At 50.9% G+C, this 18,782-nt stretch overlaps 3 protein-coding genes across 6 annotated transcripts in view; 1 reads left to right on the top strand and 2 right to left on the bottom strand.

Annotated features, from left to right (window-relative positions):
• Nucleotides 1-118: 118 nt before the first annotated feature.
• On the bottom strand, nucleotides 119-7,625 carry LOC118258668 (uncharacterized). The gene is made up of 5 exons (XM_035567589.2): nucleotides 7,474-7,625; nucleotides 5,381-5,557; nucleotides 3,451-3,550; nucleotides 1,045-1,175; nucleotides 119-412 (listed from the first exon to the last, which is right to left on the bottom strand). Exons 1-5 carry the CDS (start codon nucleotides 7,522-7,524, stop codon nucleotides 137-139), a joined length of 735 nt encoding a protein of 244 aa, XP_035423482.1. The 5' UTR covers nucleotides 7,525-7,625; the 3' UTR covers nucleotides 119-136.
• Nucleotides 7,626-8,580: 955 nt separating this feature from the next.
• TRMT10B (tRNA methyltransferase 10B) lies at nucleotides 8,581-13,317 on the top strand. 4 transcript variants are annotated; one of them, XM_035567590.2, is made up of 9 exons: nucleotides 8,581-8,755; nucleotides 8,842-8,950; nucleotides 9,061-9,173; nucleotides 9,781-9,933; nucleotides 10,561-10,639; nucleotides 11,512-11,579; nucleotides 11,884-12,007; nucleotides 12,580-12,682; nucleotides 13,078-13,317. In XM_035567590.2, exons 1-9 carry the CDS (start codon nucleotides 8,618-8,620, stop codon nucleotides 13,100-13,102), a joined length of 912 nt encoding a protein of 303 aa, XP_035423483.1. In that variant the 5' UTR covers nucleotides 8,581-8,617; the 3' UTR covers nucleotides 13,103-13,317. The 4 variants fall into 4 exon arrangements, with proteins under 4 accessions (XP_035423483.1, XP_050572531.1, XP_035423484.1 ...); XM_050716574.1 differs by having other exon boundaries at nucleotides 12,609-12,682; XM_035567591.2 differs by having other exon boundaries at nucleotides 12,580-13,317.
• Nucleotides 13,318-15,345: 2,028 nt separating this feature from the next.
• The window catches only part of FRMPD1 (FERM and PDZ domain containing 1), a 29,798-nt gene continuing 26,361 nt past the window's right edge, over nucleotides 15,346-18,782 (bottom strand). Inside the window, exon 16 of the mRNA XM_050716553.1 lies at nucleotides 15,346-17,678. Within this exon, the coding sequence (XP_050572510.1) occupies nucleotides 15,346-17,678 (2,333 nt within the window). The remainder of the gene's footprint in view (nucleotides 17,679-18,782) is intronic.

An 18,782-nucleotide genomic window follows, 5' to 3' on the forward strand; every position in this document is an offset into this window, starting at 1 on the left:
CCCGCGCCGGGCCCGCGCATCTCCGCGCCGCCGCCCCCCGCCCCGCGCCTGCGCCGCGCCCCCGCCGCGTGACCCCCCACGTGACCCGCCCCGCGCGCCCTCAAGGAAGAGGCACCGAGACGGAGGCCGGGCGCGGTCATGTTTCTCGGCCCGCGCCGCCGCGCGGCTGCCGGCCCATGCTGTAGAACTCGGCGTTGGGGCGCAGGCCGACGTAGTGCGCGACGCGGTTGGACATGGCGAAAAAGGCCGAGATCATGCCGATGTCCCACGCGTCCTCGCGGTCGAAACCGTGCGCCGCCAGCTTCTGGAAATGCTCGTCGGTGATGGTGTCCGCTCGGCAGACGGCTAGCGCGAACTCCAGCATCGCCAGCTCCCGGTCGCTCAGGTCGGCCAGCTCCCAGTTCACGGCGACCTGCGAGGGGGTGGGAAACAGCTAAAGCAGACAGATGTGGCGAAAAGTGCAGCTGGGTGACCAACGCCGTGCTCCCCAGAGCAGAGGTGGCGGCGCGCAGGCTCTCGTTCAGGACCCGAACCAGACATCCTGCCCACCAGCAGTCAGAAGACCAATCTGTTTTACTTCACTTCTCATTTTCAGAACTGTGGCAGCTTTGCCGAGCAGGCTACTGAGGAGTTCTCAAAATGGCACCCGACACCGTCAGGATGCTGCCCCCCGACGGGAGCAGATGCCTCCACAGACCGGATTAAAACAGCAAGGAGGGCGGGCAGTAGGATGAATGCCCAGCAGGTCAGCTAGCCCCTCACACATCTTGCAGGGAGGGTGGATGAGGATACACAGACACCCACCCCAAGGTCCTACTTCCAACTGGCTTACTGGTTGGGCTGCTCACCAGTAAACCTACCAAGCCAGGTATCAAGTTAGCGACCCATGTCAAGATCACTCTCCTCTATGCTCTTCCTGGAACCACATAGACTTAAGCATCACAGTTGTAGGTGAGGAAGCACATACAGATGAGAAAACCATCCTTATTCCCCAAAAGGACCATGCAAAGGAGGTGCAGCACATACTGTTCTAACCGCACTTACCTGGTCAGCCAGTGCTGGCTGCTTGGAATATATCCGATGAAGTGCTCCATGTGCAACCACACAGTAGGGACATCTATTCGCAGCACTTGTAGCCACAATTATGAGCTCTTTGTCTGCCTTGCTGAGTTGCCCTAAGGGGAAAGCAAAAGATTTGGGATGCTTTATTATCAAAAATATCCACCACAGTACCATTGAGGTAACAGGAAGGAGAGGGCTCTGGGTGCAGGCTGCATGCAGCATAGCCCTGCAGACAGACCTCCAGAGAGCATGCAGGGACATGCCGCAACCAGTCCCTGATGGCCATCCAGGCCACCAGCTAACCCTGACTGCTGCTCATGAGGCACCTAATTAGGATGAGGGACACAACAGGGTAGCAATGATTCTACATGATACGAGAACTCAGAGGAGAACAATTACTTGTTCGTCAGGCAGAAACCTGGTACTTTTCTGTACCTGTCTCCACAGCAAGTGGCTGGGGGCAGGGGGTAACCTGTTCTTTCCCTGACACATACTTGATTGCTTCTTTTACAGAAAAGGGCAACGTTCTAGAATTTGCTAGGTAGGCTTAAACAAGTGAACAACTTTTGAAGTTAGAGAGAAGAAAGCAGACAGGAGCAATGAGATACCCTACGACTGCGGCTTTGAGAACTTCTAGGGACCACAACTTCTTCAGTGTCTAGCCCTGTGACTTCTCCAAAGAAGCTCTGAAGAAGATGGCTGTACTTTGTTATACTCAGAATCAACACTAATCATTTTGACAAACAGCTTCACAACAGGACTGTGCAAAGGACTGGAGTAACTTACCTGGCTATCAGCACTCATATTCTTTGCCTTTTTATCACGTAATTAGAATCAGGGTATTTTGAAACCACACTTCACAGCGAAGGCCAAGGTCCCTCTTCCTCCCCACAAAAGCTATGCTTTACTGGACCTTGCAAATATTTCCGTACAACAAGTGTCTTGTAAGAAAGTGTGTGAAAGATGCTAATAAAACCTCTTGGATGAAGAGGAATCAGAAGAGGACTTCTTGCTCTGAAACGGGTTAGTGCCAGAAGGTGACAACTCTGTGATACTTCCGGATAGATGCTGAAAAGGGAAAGATGCAAGATAGTACTACCATCCTGAGTCAAACAGGGTGGAAGTGTGGGAATGAGAAGGGAAAAAACAAGACTCTCATACAGTTGGCAGCATGGCTTCATTCCAGCAGCACCACCAGAGCAGAAACCGTCACGCACAGACTGCATGTATGACAGTGGGTGAGCCATAAGGTTGCACTCCTTGCTGTCCACAAAGACCCTGCCTGCAAATCCTCATCTTGTCTAAGCAAGAGTCTACTCATGACAGCTTATTTTACGCAATCCTGATCTTCCTTATGTACCTGTACAACACAAACAATGAGAACAGACACCTCAGTGGCCCACAGCACAGGAAAGAGGAGGGGGGAAGAAGCAGTCCTCAAACTCTGTTCTCTCGAGGGTTAGAAAGCTGCGCAACATTCCCTACATGAAGCCCAGCCTCAGCTGCACTGCTGCAACCAGCCCTCTGTCACCTTCCACTCCAAGGACACCCAGAGGCCACCTGCTGCACAAATCTCCCAGACTGTATGGAAACAGCACTGGCTTCTTCCTGCTTCTGCAGGATATGGTCAACAGCATGGGTTTGGAAATCCACAGCAGTGCGTCAGGGACCACAGAGTACATCCTCTCTCACAAAAATTTTGTGTATGGCTGATGGCCAGTTCATTGGTAAGAACTGTTGTGAAGAAAGAGCTGCAGGAAGCCTCAGCAAGGACCTTGGAACATCTCCCTTTCCTTGGGAGCTGTTTCTATGCTGGGCCCTTAGCTATAGCTCCCATCTGACCTACGTGGCAGCCGCATTGTCTGGACATGTAATCCTGCTGATCTGGAACTTGACGCAGACACAGACCAGCTTTCTGCCTCGATCTTGGATCCGCCTCATCACTATGGCCATGTCTGGGGAATCTGGACTCCTGGCAGACTCTAGTCACCGCTGGCAGACCTACTCTGTTCACCTTGCTCAGATAACGTGACACTGTAGCATTGTCCATGAATCCAGTGCCTCTGCCTGTGCTCTACTTGTGCTCTACTCCTGACTCCTATTCCCATAGGCAGCAACCTGTCCTTTTCTGTTGTGACACAGAGCATAGTGTAGCGAAGTACCCCAGCCTGGCTTCAGAGCTGCTTTTTAACCACAGGATTAAGTATGAAGATTTACACAACATGAGAAAGCAAGAAGTACCTACACAATTCTTAACTCTGACAGTTGTTATTACGAGGTGAGACAAGGCTGGTGAGGGAATAAAACTGACAATGTCAGAAATGCTGCTTCTAGAACTTTTTACATTTATAAAGGGAAGGGCAGTTTTGAGGTGGTTGTATGGTTTACCTGTCTCCTTGTTCATAATGGCATTGTAATAAGCAAAAAAAGCTCTGAATTCATCAGGTCGGTGAGACAAGGCTTTGAAGACATTGGGCAGAAATCCAGTCTGTTCAAGGAAAAAGATAAACAAGTCAAGAACTGTAACTTAACAGAGAACAGCAGGCCACATTAGGCTTAGAGAACAATTAAACAGCACAGCAGTACTGAGCAATCTCCACAGACCCAATCTCTTTGTGCTTTGAACCCATTTCTACATGACTACAAATGTAATGATGTTGTACTTAACTGTTGCTGCAGTTTCATAGCAGGACTGATTGCCTTGGTCACTTTAGACACACCGGTATTGCCTTAGGGCAATATGACAAACTCCTTTTCAAACAGAAACATTATCATCTGTTTCATCTCCCTGCGCAGAAGCTGCAATGCCCCTTTTACTGTACTACAGCTCCTGGAGCTCTCCTCATTCCTTCAAGTTTACTGGACACAAGACAGAGCCAGCCCAGCCCAAATGGCACATTGCTGGAGGTACAGGCAGACTGTAAGTGCGATATGCTGTCACAATGATGTTGTTCTGTTTCTTTCTCCATTCTCTCCCGGGTAACTGGCAATGCACAGCACATCTCTTTGACGGCATGCCATTCACAGAGAATCACTTGCTACTTCTTACAGGCAGAAGAAGCCCTTACAGCGCTCACCTGTTCCAGCAGTCAGCATTTATCAGTATGGGATTTCAATTGCCCCTCAGCGTCTGGCTGCCAGACATGGTGAGATCCCACTGCAGTTTTACACAATCTTTTTTGTTGTGATTGCAGTAATTGTCTGCAGACTCTACCAGCGTATGGGCTGCTGTTCTTCAGGGTGTTTACGTGGAATAGCTCATAGAGTAGCTCAGGTGTGACTGACTCTTCAAACAATCTCCCCCCAAACAACTACCTAAGTATTCCTCCCTTCTCACACATCTGTTAATTGATAGTTAACAAAGGGGAGGCGTATCCCCCTTAAGACAATACTGAATAGTTTGATTAGCAACCTCTTGCCATAGAGAGTGGCAGCACTTTTTGAAAAGCAAGTTTTCTGTGTTGCGTTGATACTACACACAGGTCTTTTCTGAACCTTCTATGCATTGTCACAGAAGAGTTTTTGTCATAGCATCTGAAATCTGTGCTGACTCTTCCTCAGTATATCAAATTTGTTATTTGACTCATTCTGTTAATAGACAAACTTCCCTGAGGTCACTGTAACAAAGCAAAGATTCAGCAGACTCACAGGACAGGAAGGGATGGACCAGCTTTCCTGTGAGAGGAAGGTCTTGGAGAAGAGAAGTCTCAGAAGAGCTGTGGATTTGTGGAATGTTTCACCATCAGTGAAGCATGTGCAACATTCGCTCTCCACAGCAGTAGGGAAGGAAACTCTCGTCCTCCATACACACAGTTGTGTGTTAGGCTTACTGTTCTGTTTTGCCACTGTGCTAAATGTGGTTCTCCATGTAGCTTTGGGTAAAAAAGTCAAAGCACAACAGCAGAAGTACCCTCTTAGCCTTTTAATGCTATCATCAAAACAGCTGCCCCCGCTTTTTTTTTTCTCCAATTCAAATAAACAAAATGTATATATATATATGTAACAGTGTTTCACTTGAATGCAGATGCTCTCCCCAGAAAACCTAATATGCCAACATTCCTGCTTCCGCCCTACACAACACAGTCTGACACACTAGCCTCGGGGAACCAGGAAGACATACAGTGTTTACACTGTAGAATTACCAGTAAAATCCCCATCCTAGAGATTGGAAAGAGCTTTGGAAGAAGTGCTGCTCACCTCAGTCTTGTATCAGGATTGTGTTACATCTAAGTGTACAAGAACTGGTCGCTTACAACGTATTACCTACTCAAAGTTTGGATGCTTTCCACTGACATAATTTTACAGCAAAACTTTTTACCTTCATTTCTACTTCCTCCATGAGTTCCACAATATCATATGGCATGTCCTTCTTTTTTGGCACTGGGTATCGTCCAATAGGTCTTGCAGAGCTATCTTCCGTGGTGCTGTATGCATGGCACAGGGCTGCCATGCGGGGCCTTCTCTGGAGTACCCCGGAGGCTAGGAAGGGCAGATGCTGGTGAAAAAGGACAGAGGAAAATTTATTATTTGGAAGGACATTTATTGTGTTGGGAGCCTGGGAAGGGAGGGTTTTTCCTCAGCTACGACAGGACTGATGGGCACCTCTGTCTCTGTAAGTCACTCTGTGCAGGGCAGCTGGCACACTGGAAAAGAAAACCCAAGTCTCACTCTTGGCTTCAGCACTACACTGCTGTGTGGACATCAGATGAGCATGACATCCCGTCACCTCCTTCCTACACATTCTTCTCAGATGGCAGGCTAGCGCTGCTGTTCTGCATAGTCCTCGCTATTCATGGATCATCCCATCTGCTCCAGTGCTGAACCTGAGGCATCTCACAAGCTAAAAAGTTTTCTCCACTGCTCTTCACACAACACAACATCACGTAAACATCCAGCATTAGACCTAACAGATCTTCAGTAGCAGGCAGCACTACGAGTAAATTAAAAGACTTTGTTTTTTCTTTTCTGATCCACCTTTTTTACCCTAGGCAAAGCAGCCTCACCTCCTGCAGGCCAGTAAGTGGCACCAGATTCAGGCTTTTTAGTGGTCTGTAGTAAACAGCATTGTCCTACCGAAACCATTGGAAAGAGTTTGGTACTGATAGGACTGTGTGTCACACTTTGAAATACTGCACTAATACAGTAAGGAGTTGTGATCTTGCAGTGTCTGGTAGAGAAGCTATAGGCATTTCTAGTCTATGGGTCTTGGTAGCTCTTCAGCTGTGTCTCAAAGCGCTTTACTAAAGCAGCTGCAATTTACAGCTGAGGAGAGTGGTGTTGATGAGGGGTGACTCCCACTGGGTGAGCCTTAGGTCAGTGGTGCAGGTGTGGGAACAGCACCAAGGTGTCTTGACTCCGTGTAGAGAGTGTACTGTGAGCAGTCTCCACAGCTCTTCATCACTCACCACAGCGATATCCAAACTCCCAAGGAACACTGCGTAACTACCAGTCATTCCAACAGCGTTCCCCACAAATTGGGGGTGAAAATTAAACCTGCTAGATCATGCATACTCCAAGTGTTCTTGTTTGGCATAGGTGTAGCTGAGTTCCAAACTGAATTGTCAATGCACTACTACAGCATGAATGAGTCACGATGATAACCAGGGTCATGTCTGCTTGCTGCTGTGAAGGATGACTCCAAAGCAGCTGCACCAGAATGCATCTATGCAGCATGTATGAAAATGAGCAAAACGCTGCAGCAAGTATTAACAGGAAAACCACCTCAGAAGGAGACTTCTGAGGCTAACAGAAAAATAAAATTGGAGTACAACAAGCAACTTCAGGGACACTGAAAGCAAGGTCTCCTAGTATGTAAAGATCAGCCACCCACACTGTTCGCAATCAAAGCCAGTCAGTATGCATCACTACGAAGGCCTGACTGGTTTTCTCTCCAATAGTGGAAGGGAAAAGTGCCCAGCTTCAAGGAAGCAGTGTGTCTGAAACGGCACAGCCTGAGGAAGGGTTGGCAGGCAGGTGACTGACACATTACCCTCTGTTTGCACCGACCTGCCACTCCACGAAAGAAAAGGAAAAGCTATCAAAGGGAAACAAGCCGCGTGGCCAAAGGGAGCAAGGCACCACCGGCCAGCGGGCGGCCTTCTCCTTCCGGGCGCTCCCGGCCAGGGGCCGCACGCCTGCCTCCCGCGCCCTCGGGCCCGGCCGCGCCGGCACTGCGCCCCTGGGCGGCGCCGGGACCGCGGCGGACGGCTTCCCCAGCGCGATGGGGCCGGGACCGGGACCGGGACCGGGACCGGGACCGACCCGCTCCCCTCGCCCTGGCGCAGCGGGAGCCGGGGCCGAACGCCCCGACGGGCCCAGGCCGCGGGCGCCGCCCCGGCGCCGGCACCCGACCGCCGGCCCGGCCGGTGCCGCGCCGCGCCGGGCCGTGCCGGGCCCGCTCCCCCTACTCACGGGCAGGCAGCCGCGGCGCAGCGCCAGGCCACGCAGTAGGGAGCCGCTCATGGCGCGTCCTGCCCCTCACCGGCCGCTGCTGCGGAGGCGGCGGGGCCGGCCCAGGGAGGCGGGGCGGGCCCGGGCTGCCGCTGCCCCGCGGCCTGGCGCGAGATCCCGCGCCTGGGGGCCCGTGGCAGCTTGGGGCGGCCGCAGCAGGGGTGGCACGTTGAGTAAGTTGCTTTAAAGTCCCCTCCTAGACGCGCAGCAGCAGCGCTTGCAACGTGTGCCATCTGTCAAGTGAAGCCAGGCACGATCAGACAAAGGCAACGTTCTGGGTTCCAGCTCTGCTTGGCGTTGCTTGTGAGGGACAGAGCTGCTCTCCATTGAGTTTGCCACAGCCATCCTGGCCTGCCGAGGGCTGCAGCTTCAACACAAACTGAACTCACTGTCTGAAAAGCAGTGGGTAAAAAGAAATTTTAAAAATCATCGTGTGCCCATATGGGTAGGTGTTTAAGAGGAGGAAACTCTCTGACACACTGTTGTGCATCTCTGCATGATCCCATCTGCTCGAACCAAAGGGGCAACCACCCCATAAAGTGCTTTTCAGGTGCTTTAGAAACCTCTCCGAGTGCAGGAACGCAATCCAGGTGATCACAGACCCTAGACTGGTCACTGTGAAGCACAGGGCGCCTGTGCACGGCAGGCAGTTGTTCTGGAGGGCAGCGCAGAGAGGCTGCTTTGTGGGGTGCCCGTGCCCAGGGCAGGTACCGGTAGGCATGCAGGTGCCCCGCTGAGAGACTGGGCCGCCGCCCCACACGCCCACGGTGATGGGCTCCGAGGTGAAGCCAGAGTCAGTCAGAGGGCCCGGGACCCCGGCCAGGCCGGGGGGGTTCAGGCAAGACGCCACGGCGTGGAGCCTCTGCGTGAAAGCAGCTCCCGAGGCACCGGGCAGGCCGCGGCCGAGCCTTCCTGCGGCTGTCCCTGCGCAGCAACGCCTCCCTGCCAGCCCCGGGCCCGCAGCGCGGAGCGAGAAGCACCCAGGCCTCAGCGCAGGGCTCCGAGGTAGCCGTCCGCCCGCAGGCCGCTGCCCTCCGCTCCGCCCTGGGCCCGCCCCCCTCCGCCCACCACGGGCAGCCTCGCAGCGGAGCGGAACGCGGCGCCGATGGAGGGCGGCAGCGCGGCGGGCGGGCCGGCGGCGGGGGAGGCGGCAGCGCTCCGCGAGGCCCTCCGCCTGCTGCGGATCGAGCCGTCGATTGTGGGCTCGAGCACGGCGCGGGCGGGCGGAGCGGCGCCGTGCTCGGTGGGTGCCGGGGCCGGGGCCGGGGCCGGGTCGGCGCTGGGTCGGTCGCGGGCCCTGAGCCGTGTCGCCACCCTCCCGCCCCGCAGAGGAATGTCCTGCGGAAGCGGAGGCGCTGGGAGCGGGTGCTGGCGGCGCGGAGGAGGCGGCGGCGGCAGGAGAGGGAGCGGAGCCGGGCGCGGCGGGCCGGGGGCCGAGGTGAGGTGCGGAGCGGGGGCGGGCGCGGACGGGGGTCTCTGCCCGCCCGGGGCGCAGGCGGGACGCGGTCGCGGCGAAGCCCCGCGACCTCTCTCGGCTCTGTCCCGCAGGGGCTGCCCGCCGGCACAGCAAGGCCCTGGCGGAGGAGCGGCTTCTGGAGGCCCGGGCGTCGGGGCCCCGGCTCTGCGTGGACCTCGGCATGGCCGACCGCATGACGCTGAAGGTACGGGGTCGCTGCCCACTGCTGCTGCTGCCAGCCCGGCCTCTCTCCCGGGCCCTGAATCTCCTCAGCGCGCCGGGGACTCGTCCTGCTGCGGCCTCAACGTGGCCTGGCAGCTGCTGCCACCACCCCTCAGTCCTTCTCCGCTGCGTCTATGGGAAGGATCCTGGAAGGAAGCGCTTCCAGGGAGGGCGCGGAGGGCAGCAGTGGCGGGAGAGGAGGCAGCTGGACAGGTCACCGGTCTGTCCTGGCGGTGCTCAGAAGCTCCGAGGAGCCCACCAGCTCAGCTGGAGCTGGGACTGATGAGGGTGCGTACACCGAGGGAGATGTGGCAGCTCTCCTGAGCTGAATTTCCTGGGGGACGCAGGACCCTCCTGGTTGTGGCCATTTCTCCACCTCGAGGCCTGCCTCTGGCTGTTGCTCTCCAGCACAGGCTGCCTGGGCACTTGGCAGTTGGGGTTTCAGCGAGACCTGAAGGCAACAGAGCTGTGCTCCCTGCACCTTCCCTCAGCAGCCAGCCAGTGTCATGCATGGCAGACAGAGCCATGGTGCTCCTGGCCCTGAGGTTTGTGGGTCACTTGTTAATATGATGCTTGTTATCTCTTGGAAGGAAACAAGCCGCCTTGCCTCTCAGATCAGGAGACTCTACGGGGCCAACAGACAGGCCGAGAAGCCGTTTTGGCTCTATCTGACGGAGTTTGTCGTGGGCTCGTTGATCTATGAGGAATGCTTTCGTATGAATGATGGCTTCTCCAATTACTTGGTAAGGGTTTCTGTCTACAGTGCTTTTGAGGCCTAGAAGGAAAGGCTGTCCCATTCCAGTGGCTTGTTTTCCTGTCTAATGGCACCCTACAGCCATTCTGCTAGCCCTCCACGTTGACCCAAGACAGGTTGAGATGTGCTCAGATGAGAGCTGTGGGTGGTGTCAGCATGCAGGTCAGTGGTAGGCTGACCTGGCCTTTTGTACCAAGCTCAGTGGGACTTACGGATGGGACCCACACATGTAGGTTATGGTAGTGACATTGAGCTATGTGTTCTGTAGCACACCTGGGGCCATGTGTTGTAACAGGGAGGGGAGAAAAACACATGAAATGGAGATTCCTGAATCTTTCAAGAATTAAAATCTCATTTGAAATCAGGAAATTGTTTCTCTCTCTTTCTCAAACCATGTCTAGAGATTGTGATGAGAATTTAATGGATCTTGACGTACTCAATCAGTGCCCATGTAGAATTTTTTTTCAGTTAAAAAAACAAAACAAAAAACTTATTTGTAGGGGTTTTAACACCAAAAAGCAGTAGTATCAGTTTCAGTATGCTTCTTTCTGTCTGGGAGTGGGTGGCAGCTGAACTTAAGACTAATGGGCTTCTCTCACTGTGTTGCATTTTTCAGATGGATACTACTCAAGAAAGTTACCTGGACCTGTTTCCTTTAGATGCAATTGTTTATCTCACTCCTGACTCTGAGAATGGTAAATACTTTACTTGCTTTAGGCACAGGGAACCAAGGCATAGGATTGATTTTTTTTTTAAGCTTTTATTTTAGGAATATTTCACGCATCATATGATTCAATTCCAAGCATTCGTTGTCTCAAGCTGCGTAAGATATACAGTGTCCTTAGATATGATGCTCAGTCTGCTGCAATTTCAATCTGTTTGGCACAGGATGAGGTTCTGAAGCAGTGCTGCTTGTGATTTGCAGCAAACCTAACCTAAAACTCTGTGTAGACACCTGCAGTTTGTTATACTACCAAGTAGAAAAGTGGAGATGCTGTGGCAGTTTTGGATGCAGTATAAATGGCATCTTTCTTTGAAATAACACAGTGGTTACAATATCCCCTTTATTGTTTAATTTGGTGCTGAGTTCATTTTCTCCTCTCCCTCTGTTTCTACCTGGCCCCATGTTCATGGGGACACAGATCCCTTTCTTGTTCTATGGAAGAAAGCAGTTCTGATAAAGAATCTGGTTAGGGCGTGTGTGTGTGTGTGTGTTTGTTTGGTAGGTGACCCTGACAGTGGGAAGCTAACTGCAGAGCAGATTAGGATCACACTTATCACATCAGCCATGCGCCAGAATAGAAGTTATGAAAAGGAGCAAAGCATTGCTTATAGAGCTGCGTCTCTGGCAGTCTGTGCTTTCAGTCTACGAGTGCTGTCCCCTTTTCACGCTGCCTGCAGGTTCAGGCAGACACTTCTGTCTTAGAAGCCTTGGCTTCCTGCACAGTCTGAGGGTGAAAGGTGACTGGCCACAGCTTTCTCATGTAAGTTGGGCCTTGCCTGGAGAATGGTGTAGTGCATGACTTTACTGTTTTAGGTGATGAGCATGTACTTATCTTGTTTCTAGTCCTTGAAGATATTGATCCAAAAAAAGTGTACATCCTTGGAGGCCTGGTGGATGAAAGTATTCACAAGGTGGGTAGTAGCCTGTTGGAACCTGAAAGTCTGGTCTGCCCCACATTCTACTGAGCAGACATCCAAGTGGCAGCACCCAGTGCTGCTGCTGCCCTAATTTGAGACATCACTATTGTGCCACCATCCGTTTTCCTCACAGAACTTCAAGGTTCTGCCTGGATCCAGCACCAGGCAGAGACCAGAACAGTCTGAGTGAAATGAACTCCAATACAGTTTCCAGCTTCATAGCTGCTTGCACTCAAGATGATGTGCATGCTATATATGTTTGTGCATGTTGGGTACCTTGTTCTTGTTTCCCTTACAGAAGCTGACTCTGCGAAGGGCACAAGAGCAGTCCTTGCAGACAGCCCGCCTCCCAATTCGTGAGTACATGGTAAAAGCTGTAAACACCAAGAACTACCACTCAGAGACACTGGCAATTAATCAAGGTGAGGGGCTGAGCCATGTCCTGTCATGTGCCTGGGTGGGTAAAGTTAACAGGCTCTGGAAGAGCATTCAATATGGAGGCATAGTACTGAGTGGTTGGGGAAACTGTTAGCAGACTTTTCTTTTGCTAGGCCTTGTCCCTAGTGTTTCAGCTTTAAAGGTCTCACACTTTTCTGTATCAGCCCATTCTCAGGGAGCAGGACTGCATAACTAGCTTTGCACAATTCAGTGTGAGGAGGCTGCCCTTGCTAGAACTCACTTAAGGTCCTAGGCAAGGGAGGACAGGCCTGTGTCATCCTGAATCAAGGCAAGTTGTTTTGGCTGACAAAGCCTATGCTTTTCCTAGTCAGAGCTTCCCTGTCATCATCAAAATAGGTATATCACTTGCTCTCAGATAAGCTACCTTACACATTTGCTCATAAGATTTGAAGTGAAAAGGAGCACAAGCCCTATGCTAACCTCCTCTAGCATCATCTGCTCTCAGTTCCTGATGTTTTGCAGCCAGTGGAATTTGTAGCATGGCTTGCCATGGATAACAGTGTCAGAGCATGGTACATCTCTCTGTTCCTAACAGTCTTTGATGTCTTGTCAACTTACTACAAGACCCGAAGTTGGCCAGATGCCTTGAAAGCTGGAATTTCTTCTGGAAAAGGCTATGTGCTTCCAGATGCAGAGAAGTAAGTGGAAATACCTCAGCATGACAATGCACAAGAAAACTCTTTTATTTTCTAATGTTAAGGAGTTCTGCAGGGAAGAGCAACAAACTTCAGATTTCAAGCAGAGGCACCAGCATGAACGTGTGTAGAAAAAACAGCTCTGCTTAAATTTATTTGCATACAGACTTTGTCAAGGGTGACACATTCTGCCTCAGCAGTACAATGCTGGAAATGACTTTTCATCCTGAAATGAAAAACAAAAGCCAGTTGAGCCTTGGCATCAACAAAGAACTGACAGGAATTCAGTTTAACAAGCATCTGCAAACAAAAATAGAGAATCTGTGACTCTTAAGCCTGCAACTGTTCTAAGACAGGGAGGAGAGCTTAACAGTATTTCTTTCACCTTGATTAAATAGGAAGAATTGCAGAGCACATTGTTGAATAAAAGTCCTTCCTCCCAAGGAAAAGAACAGTGCTGTTCTAATTGGGCAACACAGGATGGGAAGAGATTCTGCAATGAACAAAGTTCATAAGTACACCATGTGCTATTTTCTTCATACCTCTTGTATTGAAGACTTGGTGTGTTGCTGAAGCCTGTAGGTAATTCTGTGCATGCTGCTCACAATCTAAAATAAAACGTTTAAAGTTCCATTGCATCCTTACAGTTACTGCTGTGTTATCATTATCCGTCATCCTGCACTAATGTGTGAAGTTCACTAACTCTGATGTTCCTCTTGAAAAGGTATCTGGGGTTTGACTATGCACAGAGCAGAACCATGACACGTTTTATGTCCTGAGCAGAGAGCATTTTTTTGATGCGCACAAGATGAAGTTACCGAAGTCATTGTTGCTTTAAAAACAAACAAGAACACCTACTGTCAATGACTAAAGCTGTTGATAGGCAGTAGTTGTTGATCCCCATATAGGCTGTATTTGTCTTTGCAGGTGCCTGTTGCTTTAATGTATCCCATGGGCTCTTCCTGTTTATAGTCACATTGCCCTGCTCATCAGGTGTTAGTGCATAGTTAGGTGTCACTGCACCCTGCTAAAACAGCAAGTCTGCACTTTGGCGTAAGTATAAGAGATTTTAACTTGCTAATTCATCCCCTGAGAGTGTTAGGCAGCAGCACACACACTAACTAAAACAACCTGCCAGCGATAACTGTCACGAAATCCTGCTTCAGTGAATATTCAGCTATCCTCCCCAGTGGCTGAAGGCACTTTAGCCTCTGCAGCCAGGAAAGCAGATGGCCCTCGGGTAGCTTGCTGCCTGTAGGTGCACAGTGAGAGGCAGCACCTACAGTGGAGTCAATATAGAGCTGCTAAAGGCTGCCAGATTCTTATGGGTGCTTTTCAGCATCTCCCTGGCTTGCGAGGTGCCTTAGGACTGCTAGAGCATCCATGTAGCACCCACCAGCCAGCACCCTCAGCTGCCTCCATCTCCTGCACCAGGGTTCAGCTGCAAGGACTTGTCCTTTACTCTAGAATCATGGGACAGTCCTGACCAGCCACTGCCTCGGCACATGACATGGGGTGACCTTGCATGGAACAAGGCAGCTGAGAGTCTGCCTGCTCCCCTTTGCTGCCTTAGGCAGACCCCTCCATTCTGAGCACACTCATCTGCAGGGACTGTTGAAAGCACTACCCCCTGCAAACAAATTCCTAAGTCAGAAAATAGCACTCAGCGACCTTTTGCTGCCTTCTTTATCACTGGAGAGCTGAGGATGTGCCTCCAGCAGTGGAAGGCACACTGATTGACTAGACAACTTAGAAAACATTTACATGCTAACAGCTCATACCTAGCTAGGGATACCTAGCACATAATGCAAGACTAGCTGTTGACAAGAAAGTTGGCAAAAGGGGTGTGCCTTCTCCAAGGGAGGCTAACATCATGGTTCATCTCCATGGCTGTCAAGTTGGTACTTCAGTCTTAGGACTTCCTTTTTCGGAAGGCAGGGATTCTTAAATAGCTGTTATATCATGGCGAGGGGGGCAAAGGGAAGAGGATGCTGATTAGGGACTTTCTTTAGCATCAGCAAATGGAAACAGAAGATATGGCTGACATGCAGAAACCATGTCAGAAGGAGAGGATATGGTGTATCCCCAGCCTGGGAAAACCTTCTCTATCACCTTTGCAAAAGCAGTTAAACAGCATATATATTTTTTCCCCCTGAAGTGTTTTCTATCACAAGCTCAGCCACAGAGGCTGGACCAAGCAGCCTGAGTTTCTTTGTCAGACCAGGGTGGGCTTTGATCTCACTCAACTTCAGAGCCTGCCTGGCGTGTTTGTAAGGAGACTGAGGAAAGGCAGACAAAAGGCTCCCTCCACAGCTGACAGAAGGCGGCTAGGACACCACCCTGAGACTGGCCATCTGCAAAGCATTCAGGAGGTGAGGGATGAACCCCAGGCTAGATATATAAGTTACTGAAGTGCTCTATGAGTTTGCATATTACACAGTGCTTGTGTACACAGAATTACACAAAGCTTGGCTAGAGCAGGGCATGCCCTTCCCCATGGCCACCCTTGAACTGGGCAGTTGCCAATGTGCATGGACATGTCCTTCCATGACTATTTGCTGAGCTGGGGGTCTAAACATCCTAGGCAGGAGAGCCTGGTAATTCATGGAGGGAACACATCTGAGCTCCTCTCCACTCACTGCATCCCTCTGCCACCAACTGGCCTGTCAAAACAACGGGGGTACCCTGAACTGCTGCAGAAGGCAAAACATGGCAGCAGTAAGGGCTGTGTGCTGGCGAGTGAGGAGCTTGGTGCCCAGGTCTGGGCAGCCTTGCCTGTGAAGCTGCTGGTGAACAGCCTGCACAAACTGGTGATAGGTGCCTACCACATCCATGAGCGCGGCCCTGAGCTCCTGCTGCCTCTGCCTGCACAGCCGGCAGTGTGTCACCTGGAAGCAGGCCACTGCCAGCTGAACAAGGTGCCCAAATGTCACCCTCAAAGCATCCTGCAGTTCTTCAAGTGGCCGCTCTATTTTCAGAAGCTCCTTGCAACTGGACAGCAGGTCCTGGGAGGCTAAGCCAAGGGCACCCTTGCTCTCAGCACCTTGCTCAGCACATCGGTCTTGCAGGTGGGTTGCTTGGCTCCCTGAGAGGTTTCCCACAACCTCCTGGAGCTCTGTAGTGTAGGCCAGGAAGCAGGAGAAGTCTGCGGGGCTCATCTGTGCTTGGTCATTCAGCTGGCTGAGGGCTTGGACATGAGGGTCCCACACAGCCTTGTCCCTAGCAATGGTCACAGGGTAACTGTCCACAGAGGACCCAGGAAGACTGCGGTTGGTAGATGGTGGGGTAGTGAGGGGCTGCAGAAACAAGCTGCACATAGGAATGGTGGTTTCCTGCTCTCCTTCTTCATCAGGCCTGTGGAAGCAGCTGACATAGGATAGCTGACAGCTGCACTTGTCCATTCCAAATTGTGGTGGTGATGTCTTCATCATGGAAAATCCCCAAAATCTGGTCATGATGGGTCCAGAAAGTGCCTGCTCATCCTTCTTATGGTTAAAGCAGAGGAAGGAGTAATTTGAAGTCCTGTGGTCTCCTGCTCTTTTTTCCAATGAGCCCAAGGGAATTGGGCCTGAGGAGATGGAAAGCCCTTGAGAAGGAGTCAGGGGAGAGTCTTTCTCCACTTCTGTAACCTGTTCTCTGGGAGAAGTCTGAACAGACCAAGTCTGTTCGTGAACAACATTTTCTGTGTCTTTTCTGGACTCCCCTTCATCCAGCCCATGTCTGCTTTTCAACTCTTTCTCAAAGGGTAGTGTAGCTGAGGATGTCTGCATCTCCTTTCTGACAACATCAACCTCTAGGCACCTACTGGTCCTCTGAGAGTCCAAAAGCTCTAGTGGGGCATCTATCCTCTTCTGAGATGGGCTGGGTGAAGTTAGGTCTGATCTCGCACCAAATGAGAGCCAGGAGAGGCGAGTTATAACCCCTGAGGTGCTGCTGCAATCTGTTAACAGCTGGGTTGCATCTGGAAAGCCCATGTGATTTTTATTGTGCACTTTCTGTAAGGCTTCCTTGTTTATTTCTTGTCTGTTTTTTGCCTGTGATGAGGCATGGTCACTCTTGTAGTCAGCACAGCTGTCAAGGTTAGCTTTTCCTTCCTCACAGGGAGCCAGGACAGGCTCCTCACATGTAGCTTGCCTCCCAGCAGTAGGAAGCAGATCCTGGTCCCGTGTCACCCCATGGGGAATGGCCATGCTGGCACCACAGCATAAAGACGGCAGAGTACATTCATTAGGAGGGCAAGTCACCTCTTGGACCTGGAACAGAGGGACATTGCCAGCCTCATGCTTGGCTTCCATCATCTCACCCTCCCCTTCCAGTGCTGCTTGGGCCAGCCAATCTCCGATGCTCACACAACTCTCATCACTTGGCCACCCAGTATTTACCTTCATTGTGGGACTTTCCTGGACAACTCTGCTTTGTTCCCTGGGAAGGTACATGGGTTCCTCCAGGAACAAGAAAGGTGGGTATACAGCACGTGCTGGACAAAGGTCATCCACAGGTATGGCAACATCTGCACTCTCCTCCCTGTGGTCACCCTGCAGGCGAACAGCTGAAATGGAAGAAACCACCAAATCAGTCACTGACTTTGTTTCCATGGTGTCAGGCTCCATTTCGATCATGTCAGAGGATGGGTTTGTGCTAGCAGTGTCTCTCTGGGCCTGGGTGGCAGCACGAAGTCCCGATTCTGCATCCTTCTTGAAGTTCTCAGGGGAGGGTGGATCTGGGGGCTGAGCAAGCAGTGGTGGTGTAGGTGGCCAAGTGCAGTAGCTCTGCATAGAGTCTGGTAAAGCCAGTGGGAAAGTGACCTGTGAGGTGTAATTGGTTTTCAGAAAAGATCTCCTCTTCCTCAGGCTCTTGGCATATTTCAGCTGCTTCTCCTTTCCATACTTCTCTCTTGCTGTCTGCCTTGTCATTAGGTTTTCCGCCAGGCTGTAACACCTTGGTTTCTTTAGCATGCAGGAGTTGTCTATACCTTCCTGGGACATCATCTTGTAGCCTGCTGGCAAAGAAAGAAGATGCAAGTCAGAAAATGGCCCCAGGCAGCAGGATACAGATACACTTACATAGTGGGCCAAAAAGCTTTTAACTCAAGTCCTGCAATTGCAGACATAAGGGTTTGGCAGCAGAGCCTGCTTCCTAAGTGCCAGAGGAAAGCCTCTCTTATTGTCATGCACCAACTTGGACTGAGCTACATCAAGAAAAATTTATATGGGCCTATGGCTACAAAAACTGAAGTAGAGGATTAGTTATGAAAGGAGCTGGATAGTCTCTCCCCTCGCTTACTGAAGTCATTTGATCTGACTGCAGGTACAGCTATAATTCTCAAGTTAAATTTGCTGATAAAAGCAGCACGCTAGAGTATTACCTACAGGAGCAGATTTATTAACACTGAAGAGAAGCATCGGAAATTTCCAGCCCGGATATTTAGATCATAAAAACACACAGAGATGACAGTTTTGTGCCTGAACATTGTATTGTCACCATGCATGAACTCAAAAGCCAACACTGTTTTAACTACATAAAATGAATTTTTAAGTTCAGTTAGTGCTAGCAGAGCTGGTTAATTCAGAAAACAAGAATCCTCTCCTTTCTGAGAAAATACAATTACAGAGAGCTGTTGCTCAGCCGTAAGTCTACCCACCCCATTTACATTGCATGCCTCTAACCCCTAAATTTGTTTTGATCTCAGGGGTGCATGGAGCAGTAAGCTGTTTTACAGCTTCCAGCTTTCCCAAAACTTGAAGGAGAATAGCAGAGTGAAGGTAGTGCCTGACAGGAATATCTGTCATCAAGGTGTCTGCTAGTGCAAGGGCATACATCTTTCCTGCATTCTGTTTCTGGAACTCATTACCTTTTCCATCACCAAAAACTCAGCCTATACAGAAGGATGCACAGAACTTACTCCTGCAGCATGATGGCTTCAAGATCAGACAGAGCCATACTTTGGTATTCTGGAATTCCTCCAGAAACCTGGGGACTTCCCAGAATGCCAAACTCATTTGAAAACTGACTCTTTTTCAGACTGAGTGCTTAGATGTGATGACAAATCTCCCTGCCAAGCTGCTGTTCTGACCTCTATATGCACGTTCACTGACAGCTTTGT

Source organism: Cygnus atratus, chromosome Z (assembly GCF_013377495.2).
Source record: "Cygnus atratus isolate AKBS03 ecotype Queensland, Australia chromosome Z, CAtr_DNAZoo_HiC_assembly, whole genome shotgun sequence".
Lineage (NCBI taxonomy): Eukaryota > Metazoa > Chordata > Aves > Anseriformes > Anatidae > Cygnus > Cygnus atratus.